The sequence below is a fragment of the Dermochelys coriacea genome, chromosome 2 (assembly GCF_009764565.3).
Source record: "Dermochelys coriacea isolate rDerCor1 chromosome 2, rDerCor1.pri.v4, whole genome shotgun sequence".
Taxonomy (NCBI): Eukaryota; Metazoa; Chordata; order Testudines; family Dermochelyidae; genus Dermochelys; species Dermochelys coriacea.
Window position 1 is genome coordinate 154,164,965 of NC_050069.1, and position 13,915 is coordinate 154,178,879.

General features: G+C 44.4%; 1 protein-coding gene across 7 annotated transcripts in view; it reads left to right on the forward strand.

Moving 5' to 3' along the window:
* Positions 1-13,915, forward strand: part of CTNNAL1 (catenin alpha like 1) — a 148,118-nt gene that overhangs the window by 60,727 nt on the left and 73,476 nt on the right. For 6 of the 7 annotated variants that reach the window (XM_043508508.1, XM_038389740.2, XM_043508509.1 and 3 more), the window contains 2 exons: positions 9,923-10,012; positions 10,323-10,493. In XM_043508508.1, the coding sequence (XP_043364443.1) occupies positions 9,923-10,012; positions 10,323-10,493 (261 nt within the window). The remainder of the gene's footprint in view (positions 1-9,922; positions 10,013-10,322; positions 10,494-13,915) is intronic. The other variant, XM_038389742.2, reaches the window with a different exon arrangement.

A 13,915-nucleotide genomic window follows, 5' to 3' on the forward strand; every position in this document is an offset into this window, starting at 1 on the left:
GCTCTGCTGTCCCCGCTGCTCCGCTGGTTCGCTGCCGCTCAGCTGGTTCGCGAGGCTCCGGCTATTTTTAAACAGCCAGGCTTCCCTGACGCAAACACACAGACACCCTAATGCCCGCCCCCTGCAGGCTAGCAGCCAATCAGACACTCACTCAGGCTCCCTCCCAGCAAACACACGCTCGGATACTTCCTCAGCAAGCAAACACACACACTCGGATACTTACCAGTCCCAGGCAAACTCCTGCTGTGAGCTGCTCTGCTGTCCCCGCTGCTCCGCTGGTTCGCTGCCGCTCAGCTGGTTCGCGAGGCTCCGGCTATTTTTAAACAGCCAGGCTTCCCTGACGCAAACACACAGACACCCTAATGCCCGCCCCCTGCAGGCTAGCAGCCAATCAGACACTCACTCAGGCTCCCTCCCAGCAAACACACGCTCGGATACTTCCTCAGCAAGCAAACACACACACTCGGATACTTACCAGTCCCAGGCAAACTCCTGCTGTGAGCTGCTCTGCTGTCCCCGCTGCTCCGCTGGTTCGTAGAGTTATAGAGAGAACTATAAAAGGAGATGACCCAAATTATTCCTCCCTTTGTCTCTATCCATGGCATCCATAGTACCTGAAGAACAAAGGAAACAGCTTTGGACTGGAGAGGGATCCTGTCTGAAAGAAATTCAGCCAGTTAGATTGTTGGAACATGTGGTGAGAGAGACTGCTTTTAATTCACTTAGCTTGTCAAGTTAGGCATTAGTTGTGTCTTTATTTTCTTGTAACCAATTCTGACTTTTATGCCTCATTACTTGTAATCACTTAAAATTTATCCTTCTGTTGTTAATAAACTTGTTTTGTTGTTTTATCTAAACCAATGTGTCTGGATTTATGTGTTTGGGAAACTTAATTTGGTATAACAGGATTTGTGCATATCATTTTCTGTTAATAAAATGACAGACTTTATATGAGCTTGTATTGTCCAAGAGAGGGCTGGGCAGTATAAGACGCACCTTTCTAGGAGAAACTCTGGGACTGGGAATTTGCTGGTATTGCTCTGCAATGTAATTCATTAGTGGCTGGCCACAGAATGCACACAAGATAACTGGGAGTAACTTGCATGCTGGAGGCTGTGCACGCACAGACCAAGAGTGGTAGCTCTCACAGCAAAACAGTGTAAAAGTTATCCCAGTTTGGAGAACTGAGGGGACACAGCTATTCATCAGTCCAGATTGTACCCTGGGTAATGTCAGTTTGAGTGGAAATTGGTCATCCATTCATCTTTTTGGTAAAGGACACAAAGTATGAGCAAGTCTTAAAGGTCTTAGTGCTGTCAAGGTAGATGGTGAGGGTCCTCCTGATATCTGTGGAGGGTCCTCGCCATCTAATTTGTGGAGAATATCTTCCTCCCTTTAGGTGTGGGGCTTAGGATAAAATACTGATAAATGGATCTCTTGGGTGATATGAAATTTCACCCAGACTTTAGGAAGGAATAGAGGATGGGGGCGCAGCATGCCCTAATCTCAGTAGAAGATGGTGTATGGTAGGTCTGCCATGAGTACCCTTAAATCACCCATTCTTTTGGCCAAGTTGATGGCAATAAGGAATAAAGTCTTGAGGAGAGTGAGCGGGTAGCCATTGACGCAAATGTGGCCATTACTAAAGGCGTTGAGGACCAATTTGAGGTCCCATAGAGGTACAGAGCTCTCAATAAGAGGGAATACATTGTATAAACCCGTAAGGAATGTTGCCATGGTTAGACTGGCAAAGACTGAAACTCCTTTGATAGGTGAGTAGAAGGCTGTAATGGCAGCCAGGTGTACTCTAACTGAATTCATTGACGGACTTTGTGCCTTTAGGTCCAACCGGTAATATAGGATCACTGAGAGTGGCACTTCTGAGGCTTGCCAAGAGTGGTGACAGCACCAGGAATGAGTGTTTTCGCTTTTGCAGATAAGTCTTACAAGTAGTCAGTTTCCAGCTACACAAGAGGACCGACAGAACATTAGCTGAGCAGTTCAACTCTATGCCCAAGAACTGCTGAGGAGCCATACTTTTAGGTTCAGAGATGAGAGATTCAGATGATTCTGGGTGCTGGGACTCTGTGACAGGAGATTCCCTCCTCCAATCCCTCCAAAGGGAAGGCAGAGAGGCAACACCACAGAGATCTGAAGCAGATCAGAGTTCCACACTTGTTTCAGCCATGAAGGTGCAATCAAAGATAGGGCAATGGCTTTCTTGCATCAATTTGAGGTCCTCAGGATTGGAGGTATAGCTGTGTAGGCATAAAGCAGGATGCAGGACCAAGGTAGCAGCAGGGCATCTCACATGGAGCTGTGGTGCATCCTTCCTTGGACCAGAAAAAGCAACTTTTCACATTGATTGAGGTTGCAAAGAGGTTTATCTTCGGGAGGCCTCAGGTGTGACAGATTCTGTGGAAGTAGGAGCTGTTGAGCTCCCACTTGTGGTCCTGATCAGAGCTCCTGCTCACTGAGTCTGCAACTGTGTTCTAAAGGCCCTGTAGATAAACTGCAGAACTTTCTAAGTGATGGAAAAGACAACAGTTCCACAGCCTTGGTGGTTCTGCAAATAAGAATTGAGATCTTGCTCCCCTTCGTTGGTTTACGTAGTGTATAGCTCTCCTGTTGTCCAATATTACCCTGATAGAAGGGCCTGCTGTGTCATGAAGGAAGTGCTGACATGCATAGCAGACTGCTCTTAGTTCCAGGATGTTGATGGGGAACAATCTCTTATGGGGACCATTTGCCCTGTGCTCTGGCACCCTGTTCATGTGCCCTCCCTTCCCCCCCCCCCAAGAGAGAAGCATTTGTGATAAGAATTTTCAAAAGTGGTAGATGTGAAAATGGGATTCCCATTCAGGGGGTGTTTCCACTGCCTGAGAGAGTCTAGTACCTCTGGAGGCACAGTGATTCATTTGGAAAGACTGTTTCTGTTTGAGGTGTATGTAGGCCGTAGCCAGGCCCGAAGGCACTTGAGATGCAGTCTTGCATGTGGTATAATGAACATGGAGGCCAACATGTGACCTAGGATTATAGACAGGCCCTTGTAGTTGTTTGGGGGTTGTGCTGTAGAGCAGAGTTCAGGCTGGATGTAGTGGAAAATCTGTCCTTGGGCTGGTAGACCCTGATGGTTAGGGAGTCTAGTGCAGCCCTGATGAAGTCTATCTGCTGGACAGTACTGTTGGGGTATTTTAGGGTTAAGTATAACAATAAGCTGCTAATGTGCTAACATGGCATTAGGGGGCAAAGGCATATATAGGCAGTATTTCTTTGTCTAATACATAAATTGCAGAGTCTTCCCTTCTCTGTTGCTTGTAAGGGTTGATAAGGATGCAGCTTCAGGAGAAATGCCCTTTTTGTGAAAGAAGGTAAAAGAAATGTTATCTTCCCTTCTGTTCCTCCCTCCCCAAGAACTGCTGATGAGGGAGATTTATGGCAACAGATTATTGCAAAGAAATGTATCTTCAAGGTAAAAGTGTCTGGATGAAAAGTGTAATGCTATGAGTAATACATAGGGGTGGGTTTACTAAAACAGTAGGTGTTTCTGTTACTTAATAAGGGTTTTTGGGGTGTTGTAATAGATGTAGGCGTGTACATACTAACCTAAACAAAAAGAGTGTGCTGTAACTAATTCAGTGCTTACTGGACAATTGGGTCCAGGGGAACAAGTATTGCAATAAAGAAACCTGTACTCGTATCTGCCTTTGGGTCGACCTGCTCCTCCTCCTCCTAACTAGTATTCACGTAGGCTTCTTTTAGATTGATTCAGAGGCCCAGAAACTGGGCTACAGCCTTGGTCGTTACTGACTGGGCCTCTTGGGTGGAGCGGCCTCTAAGGAGCCAGTCGTCCAGATATGAAAAAAATGTGATGCCCCACTAGCACAGGTGAGACGCTATTGCTGAGAAGACTTTCATAAAGACCCTGAGGGCCACAGATATCCCAAAGGGAAGGACACAGTATTGATAATGTTCTGAGCCTATTGCAAAAGGCAAAGAATACTTGAGGGAGGGGTGACTAGACACATGAAAATAGGCATCTTGGAGGTGGAGGGCAACGAAACACCCCCTGGATCTATGGGTGGGGATCATGGTAGCTAACATCACCATCCTGAAGTACTGTAATAGGATATAGGAGTTCAGATTCCTGAGATCTAATATCAGCCTCCAACCGCCACCTCTTTTGAGAACCAGGAAATGTTTGGAATAGAACCCCTTTCCAACAAATTGAGAAGGAACTGGCTTAATTGCCCCTAAGTGCGGGAGAGATTGGACTTAGTGCATTAGAAGATCCTTGTGAGAGAGATCCCTGAAGAGGAAGAATGAAAGGGAGGGTGGGCAGGACAGAATGGCAATGAATGGAGTATCCTGTAGTGACCACCCCTAGAATCCACTTGTCTGTGGTGATAAGCTCCCAGGCATGTAGGGAATGGAATAGGCAATCTCCAGAAGGAGGGTAGATGACAGGATGGTGCAGTTAGAGGGTCTTGAGGAAAAGATTTTTTGAGGCCCTTGACCCTATTGTCAAAATGATGATTTAGAGAAAGGTGCAGGCTGGGTGGTTGTAGAGGAGGGTAATCCTCTTTTAGGGGTCTTTGTAGATCTGTTGCAGATAGTACTAGAATGGTGGCTAAGGACTGTGAAGTCATGTCAGTGCCACTGAGAGTAGCCTGCAGGGAAGCTTTAACAGTCAACTGACCCTCTGAAATGAGGGCTGGAAATTTGTTTCTTTTGGTCTTGTGGCGGCCGTTCTAGAAAATGAGCAAACTTTGAATAGTTATTTAAAATCATATTTTACCATCAAGGTCTGGTAGTTCGAGACTTGAAATTGATGAGCAGTTGACAATAGCTTTTCCTACTCTGGAAATCTAGGTGATTAGACACCTTCTCAGAAGGAGAGAATCTGGAGCGAGCTTGACAATCATTGACCATGTCTACAGCTAAAGAGTTGGGGGGCAATGAGAGAAGAAATACTCCATTCCCTTGACTGGAATGTAATATTTTTATCCGACTCTTAAGTAGATGGGATAGTGTCATAGATTACATGCTGGAGATGACAGTGCCTCATTGATGGGTAGGGATATCTTACTCTGCAGGGGGGGATGATATGTAAAATGTCAACCTGAGAATGTTGAGGCTCCTGGACTTCCCTCCAATGGAATCCGGAGGGATTCTGCTAACCACTTCATTAAGTCCTGGAAGACCCTAAAGTCATCTTCATAAGAAGGCCAAGTAGCAGCATCGTTGCCTTGTCAGGGATAAGGAAGACTTGGGTGAAGGGGGTGACCCTTCGTTTGGTGGCTCTCGCCTCTCGTGAGTCTTCTCAGGTAACAGGGAAACATTCAGTACTAGTGGGCTATCTTGCAGTGCCAGTGGCTGTTGCAGTACTGGCAGGTCTTTCTGTTTTTTTGTAGGCTGGTACTCTGTAAGATTGGGTGCCATAACCTACCCAGACTTTCCAGTAGTCCCACTATAGAGGTGGATAGGGGAAGAATCCCCACAGTTATTTGTGCTCAGAGAACCTAGGGCTTCTGCTTGGCTCTAGAAAACCATCTTCAGGGTATGTCTCAAGAGGCATGGTGTGGTAAGGGTTGAGAGAGAGCCCTGTATGAAAACCTCAGAGTCTGAGGATGTCATTTTCTGAGTTGAATAGTGAGTCTTTGGGCATTGGTGCCTGGTACTGGAGGCAGTGAATCAGGTGGTGTTCTTGCGAGTAAGGGTTCAGTCACCAACTGTTGAAGTGGCATTGAGGAAGAGTCTCTTACAGTGCCCTTTTGGAGAGAGTACTGCAGTTCATCTGAGATGAGATCCTTGGGAGGAAGAAATTTGGAGGGCTATGATGATAATGAGCAGTAGGAGCCTGAGGTGATACCAGGGCCTGAAATGGGGATGGTTGCAGTGCTAGAGATGCATGTTGTATTGGAGAGGTGGATGAGGTGATGTCTCAGTGCTTAGAATGGTTATGTCAAGAGGAAGATGGTACTGAGAGAGCCAGCAGTTGGTTTGAATGGGGTCTCTGGCTCCAAGAGGTTGTCTGTACCAGTGCCCTTGAAGTGGTCTTCTTAAGAGTCTCTGGTTTTAGATGAATCTCACTGCCTAGAGGTGTCAGATGGTACAGAGGAAGGTTCCTCCTGGTGCTGCTTTGTTGATGACTTCTCCAACTGAGATGACATCTAGGCCAGGGGTCTCAAACACGGGGCCCGCAGAGTTATTTCCTGCGGCCTGCCGTAGGCACTGACTCCACTGGCATCCAAGCTTCAAACATTACTGAGTGTTTATATTTTATTAAAATCCCTCTTTGCATTACAGTTTAAAAAAAATTAATACATTGACTTTTAATACCATACTATATTACTCTTCATTTTTTACTATACTTTTGTATCATTGTATGAAAAGGTTTCAGTGATGCAGCCCTCAGGCCAATGTACTAGTCCTCATGTTGCCCTCATAGTGAATTTGAGTTTGAGATCCCTGGTCTAGGCAGTACCAAAATCTTTGGTACTAGAGTCAGCTGGAGCCTGGGCTGTATCCATTGTGGCACGCAAGGTCTCCCTTGAGTCTGCTCTAAGAGGTAACTTACTCCTCTTTCGAGTCTTTGGTAGGGAAAAAGGAGTTTTCTTCTCTCAGTGGGCTTCATCTCTGAAACTGTCCCAGAGCACTGGAAGTCACCGGTATGGCCTGAGAGGTTGAGCCTGGTGTACTGGTCAGGGGAGAGGGAATGGGACTCCGTGGGAGATATGAAGCATTCTATTAGGTAGAGCTTGAGTCTAGCTTCTCTATCCTTGTGGGACCTGCCCTTAAACTCCGTGTAGACTTTGCATTTGGATGGGGTGTGAGGTTCTCCAAGGCCCTGTAGACAGCTGGAGTGCCTGTTGCTATGGGGAAAAGATTTGTGGGCAGGTTTGGTAGGGCTTGTCCCTTGAGGCCTTAGACATAGTCCAGGGAAGTGCCATAGACGACAAAGCCTGCAAGGTCAAGAAATTTAGGGAGGGGGAAACCCCCCAAGCACAAAATTTGTACTTCAATTAAGAAAAATTAACAGAACTAGAAAAAATAATAAATTAAATAGTCGTTGAAACAAATAAACGAGAGGTGAAAAAGTAGCTAGGAAGCAGCATTCTTCAATTGCTCTATTTTGAGCCTCAGGTTGTTGGAGCAGCGGTGATCTTCATAGAGTTATTGTTATGATATGCTTATGGCATAACTCTGTATTTTATGTGAGATAGGTCATGTAAGATATCATTGAAAAGGTTATGATTCACTGAATATGATTTTCCTATTTGTATGCATGTATCATTTTGGTATCTGAAGGTCGGAATATTGTCTACAAATGTGTTTACTCTTGAGGAACGCCCACTAGGCAGAATGCAATCAGTCTAGATGGCTGGCTGGGAAGGGCCATTAGGGAGAACAATACGGTCTTAGAAGAAGATAATCTCCTGCTGGGGAGCCTTCCTGAGGACGCTACAAACAGCCTCCGAGTTATGGCTGCTGTGACCCTACAAGGACGTGACCAAGTCACGTGGTACTGGACTCCATCTTGGAATGCCAGTGTTTTTCCACTGAAAGGCGTGGGAACTAAGCTTGGAGACACAGGGTTTCTGTTAAAAGAAAAGGAGTACTTGTGGCACCTTAGAGACTAACAAATTTATTGGAGCATAAGCTTTCGTGAGCTACAGCTCACTTCATCGGATGCTAACACAGCTGCTACTCTGAAACCTGTCATTATGCAAGGGTTTCTGTTGTATGCAAAAGCTATTTAAGGCAGGGGAGTGACATCATTGTGGTTCTTCTCTGACTCCCCATCCAAAGAGACTCCTGAAAACACCTGAGGAAGGAGGACTGAACTGGGGGGGAGAGCTGAACTGAGGCTAGAGGGATTTCTAGCCTATGAAAGGGATACATGGGGTTTTAAGCCTCAAGCAAGTTCAGCTTGCCCTTTAAGAAAGTCAGCAACTGGCTTAAATCATCGTTTAGGGTGAGAATTTGGTACTCTCCTATTCAATCCCTTTAGTATATTAAGCTTAGATTGCGTTTTTGTTTATTTGCTAGGTAATCTGCTTTGATCTGTTCGCTATCCCTTATAATCACTTAAAATCTATCTTTTGTATTTAATAAACTTGTGTTTGTTTTGTCTAAAACCTGTGTGTGGAATTCATAACTTGGGTCAGAAAGCTGTGTATATTCCTCTCAGCATTGAGGGAGGGGGGTGAATTTCATGAGCTTATGCTGTACAGTTCCCTGTGCAGTGCAAGACAGTATAATTTTGGGTTTACCTTCCAGAGGGGGTGTGCGCCTGAGAAGCTGGTAAGTGCCCAAGCTGTATAGCCTTCCCATGCAGGAGCTGGTCAGAAAGCTTGTCTGCATATTAGTACAGGTGGTTGTCCCCCTACCTGTGTGCTGGTGAAAGTGTGAGACTGGGAACATGTCCGCAGCTTGTCACAGCACGATAGGGTGAGTGGGAATCCAATCTAGTGGGTTGGGGGCTCAGTGGTACCCCAGTTCCAGGCAGCATCCCATGCGGAACCCATCACCCTCCTCCCCCCCAGCACAAAATTGTGCTACAACTAAGAAAAATTAACAAAACTGGAAAAAATAGTCTTTGAATCAAATAAGTAAGAAAGTTGAAAACGCATCTAGGAAGCAGCATTCTGCAGTTGCTCTATTTGCTCAATTGCTCAGGTGGTTGAGAAGGAGTTGGAGTGGTGGCGAGTCTGCGCCTAGCTATATGCCCTTGCCTGGAGCGCTAGGTGCTGCACTGTGAAGGCATAGACCTGTGGACGCTGCTATTTACAATTTCCAATGGAGAGTGCACAGGCAAGTGTACAGCCTACGGTTGAGCACCCACGTGATCATCTGCTCAAAGAAGAACTTAAAAGTATTTGAGCTGGAGTGATGAAAGGGCCCTCATTTCTTTAAAGATTAAGACACTATGCAACTGAGTTCTGCTGGTGTGTGGAAGACTTTTTTCATCTTTAACTCTTCGCTCTTATAATGACTTCTGTGTGTCTGGAGCATCTTTCCTCTCTCCAGCTTATATCCCTCAAATTCTCTCCTCTTGCAGGGCTTTCTTTCCATGGGCATAGTGATACACACCCCTCTCCTGGGAACTTCCTGACAAATTTCTGCTGCTATTGAGTTCCTTTCTGTACAAATAGATTGGTTTCTAGCTAAGCCACTTAAGTGTTTCATCAAATAAAATTGTATGCACTTAATATTTTAACCGCCAAGGTTGTAATTACATAATACTATTCTTCTTTTTAAAAGAAAAATAATTTTATAGCCTCTTTCTTTACGAAGATTTCTCATTCTTTGGTTTGGCGAGTTTTTCAAAGGTGACCTAACAAAAAAGTAATGGATTTATGCTTTTTATTTGCTTTATGATGTATTGAGGATCTGATTTCTCCCTCTACCTTTCCCTCTCACTTCCCTGCACACCATTTTATTTTGGGATGGATTTTTTTGCTTGGTTTTTACATTAAAATGTCATGTCTTGCCTTCCTATTTATTCAAGAGGACTCCTTTGGATTAGCAAATTATAGGAGTGGGAGTTTTCCTAGGACATAGCTGAAGGATCTGGGATATTGAATATATCGGAGACCTTTTATTCCACGAGTTTGACTCAAATGGATGTTAACAGAAATAAAATATAGTTTTCAAATAGTCAGACATAAAATGTCTTCCCCTTCAGTTGCTCAGGTTTCATTCTTTTGTGTTTTGTGATGTCATAATTCTGCATGTATTCTAGATTTCCAAGAAGTTGTCTGTTGGGAATAGACTGATACTTCAAGACTCACAAATCATAAAACAGCTGAAAAAAAAGACAACTTTTAACTTTGTTGGTTCTTTTCTTTGTTTATAAGCAGCTAATTTCTTCAGCTATCATCCAGGAATACTCAGTGTTTTCATTTTCTTTACATAGGATTTAAAGGATGAAAAGAAAAAAGCTAGAATGGCAGCAGCTAGGGCTGTCCTTGAGAAATGCACCATGATGCTTCTCACTGCTTCAAAGGTAAGACTTCTCATACTTTACTCAGTTTTGGTGAACCACAGATTATAGTAGCTGGTGGAATAACATAACCCTGTTTTCCCCAGCTATATTTATAAAGATTGCAACAAAAGAAATTTGAATGTAAAATGATGTTGGGGAGAGGCTTTTCCATGAGTAATGCTAAAAATGTTGCCATATGCAATAGTAAGTTAATTGAAGGAATTTGTAATAACATTACACATTTTTGCTTTAAGCTGGGTATAGAAATGAATATTTGTTTCATTATACTACGTGTGGACTTTTGGGTAATATCTTAAATTTACTTTTAAAGACATGTCTGAGGCATCCTGACTGTGAATCTGCTCTTTTAAACAAAGAAGGAGTGTTTCACCGAATGAGATTAGCTTTGGAGCAAGTAATAGAGATCGTAACTGACTCTAGACCCAGTGGAGAGAATGAAATGGTCCCCCTAAGTATTTATACTAGCATCAAAGAATTCAAGGTAAGGATAAAGACAGTGTTATTATTCTATGGCTTAAAACAATTTGATTACAGCATAAATTTCAAAAATACATATGTACACTGGGAAACTAATTTCTCTGCACCTTGAATGAGTGGCAGTTTCCAATATCAGGCCTTGCACAAAGCTCCCAGAAGTTCATTATAGTTTGAAAAAAGATGGTTATGGTTTGTCTGATGCTGCCGCTGCACATCGTCTGCTACTATTCCAACCACTTCTAACATGCAGGGGAGTAGATCAAAATGTATTCAGCTCTATATGCTATGTTGAAGTGCTGTTCTCAACTCTCACTCCTGTGCGGCCCAGATAGTAGGGTATGTCTACACAGCACTAACTCCGGGCTCTGACATAGGTTTAAGGCCAAGCCCTGCTTCTGTCCACACGGAAATCATTCACTCAGATTCACAGACCCTGCTGTGGGGGGTGGGGAGGTGTGTGTCAGAGCCTCAGTCCCCCTTGAAATGATACAAAGCCTCAGGCATTGCTATGTGGCTGCTAGGTCAAGTCCAGGTTGCCAGATTCAGAGTCCAACAATGATATCCTAGAGTCCTCTGCAGCTGTGCTTCCTAGCCCTTCAATCCCAGAGCTTTCCACTCACTTCCCAGGAACTGAAAGCAATCTCCTGGTTCAAATGCAGCTGTTTGGCATTTAACCCTTCATTTCCACATGGACTGCTCAAATGAAAACACAATCAATGTCAGCATGTATTTGAATGGCCAGCAATAAGATCAAGTCCTGCATCAAGCACATTGCCGGCTGGCCTGAGAAACGGAGCTGGATTCTAGTAAAACTCTGGTGCAAGGTGAGCAAAACATTCAACTTCATCAAGAGCACAAGAAATAATCATGTCTATGAAACTGTATCCAAGCAGATGGCAGTGTTGGAGATCAGTTGGACAACAGAACCATGTAGAGAGTGAATAAAGCAGCAAGTCAATGATGTTAATGTCCCATTCCAGGACCTTCCTACAGTTACTGAGTGTATAGCTGAACCTTCTTTTGCTAGGTCCTCTGAAATGAGGATATGGTTTCATAAGCCGTGGCAACAGGTAGGTGGGATCTCCTAGAATAACAGTAGGGACAGTGACTCCATTTATCAGAATGTCATTCAATGAGAATGTCCCAGCTTCTCCATGACTGTAAAGTCTTGATCTCTGGAACGCTCTGGCATCATGCACCGTGCCAGTGCATCCAACATTAATGTCCATGAATCTGCCCCTGCGGTTGACCAGGGCCTGAATAACGATGGAGTAGTACCTTTGCGGTTTATGTACTCGTGCTTCCAGTGTATAATTTATAGGCATGAGTCCCTCCATGGTCCCTGCGCAGATTGGAAAACTCATTCACTGAAAACCAGCAATTATTTCAGGAACATTTGTAATGCCCATCACCTTTGGGTACATTCTCTGCTCAGAAATCTCTGCCACAACAACCCTCACAATTGATTTGCCAATTCCAAACTGTAGTAGTCTGGGGTAGCCAGAATACCTATGGCTATAGCGACCTGTGTTTGGACCAGCATGACCTCTGTTATATGGGTGTTCTGGTGCTGGAAGATAGGGAAAGCTGATCACAAACCTCCAGAACATCTGTTTCTTCATGCGAAAGTTCAGGATCTACTGTTGGTCTTTCCGATGTCCGCATGACAATGTGATCCCACCAATCTGTGCTTGTGGCCCTGCTCCAGAAGCACTGGTATACATAGTGCGGTATACATAGCCATAGTGTGGCTAAGGCAAGAGGCATAAGCAGCATCAGCTGAGTTGCCACTGAAATGATAGTACCCCTATCTGCTCTGGCTGCTGGGAGTATACGGACACAAAATAGGTTGGTAGGATGTGTTCATGGGGTAGAACCACCGAAAACACACTCAATTAACTTTCATGGGATAGACGGACAAGTTCTCCTAACACCCTCTGTGAACCAAGCCCTAGAGCAGTTACAGCTGGCAAGAGTGCAATAGCCCACACGCCCACAAAAGCTGAAGTTGTGACTTGGGTCTGCTTATTGTAGTATGGATGCTCCAGCATTGCTGTGAGACCTGGGTTTCCAATGCATTGTGGATGTTCAAGGGCAGACGTGGAAATGCCAAGTCTGCAGGCATGGGTCTCACAGGTCTGGGCTTAGTGTGCTAGTGTGTAGATCTACCCATAATGTCTCAGCCAGCGTTTCCCTACAATAAGTCATTAGGAGGTGGACTAAGAAAGCTCCTAGTTGATCATTGGTAATTAAACTTTTAACATTTTAAAAGCTACACACTAAAAACATCTCCCTTCTGTGAAAAGAGTGTGAAAGAGCAAACTGTCATTTTGAAGAAACTGGTCTAATCCAGAATCATCTCTTCTGCTCATTTAATCTTGCTCTGCTAAAATTCCATTGGATATCACATCCCACCGAGAACATGTTTCTGATTAACTGGTTTGAGCATTGGCCTGGTAAACCCAGGGTTGTGAGTTCAATCCTTGAAGGGGCCATTTAGGGATCTGGGGCAGATATTGGGGATTGGTCCTGCTTTGAGCAGGGGGTTGGACTAGATGACCTCCTGAGGTCCCTTCCACCCCTGATACTCTATGATCATATTAAATGGATGTTTTAGCTGAACACTTGATAGTCTGTTCTGCCCAAGATTTATTCCTCAGGATGGCAATCAGGGGAGAGGCTCTTTTGGCTCTTTGCATCCTGACTTTGATCTTATCTGATATAACCATTCCCTGGAGGTTGTGCTACTCTTCTTTCTATGACAGGTTTCAGAGTAGCAGCCGTGTTAGTCTGTATTTGCAAAAAGAAAAGGTGTACTTGTGGCACCTTAGAGACTAACAAATTTATTTGAGCATAAGCTTTCATGAGCTACAGCTCACTTCATCGGATGCATTCGGTGGAAAATACAGTGGGGCGATTTATATATACACACAGAGAACATGAAACAGTGGGTTTTATCATACACACTGTAAGGAGAGTGATCACTTAAGATGAGCCATCACCAGCAGGAGGGGGGGGAAAGGAGGAAAATCTTTCATGGTGACAAGCAAGGTGGGCCATTTCCAGCAGTTAACAAGAATGTCTGAGGAATGGTGGGGGGTGGGTGGGGGGGGAGAAATAGCATGGGGAAATAGTTTGTGTAATGACTCATCCACTCCCAGCTCTATTCAAGCCTAAGTTAATTGTATCCCGTTTGCAAATTAATTCCAATTCAGCAGTCTCTTGCTGGAGTCTGTTTTTGAAGTTTTTTTGGTTGAAGGATAGCCACTCTCAGGTCTGTAATTGAGTGACCGGAGAGATTGAAGTGTTCTCCGACTGGTTTTTGAATGTTATAATTCTTGACATCTGATTTGTGTCCATTTATTCTTTTACGTAGAGACTGTCCAGTTTGACTCATGTACATGGCAGAGGGGCATTGCTGGCACA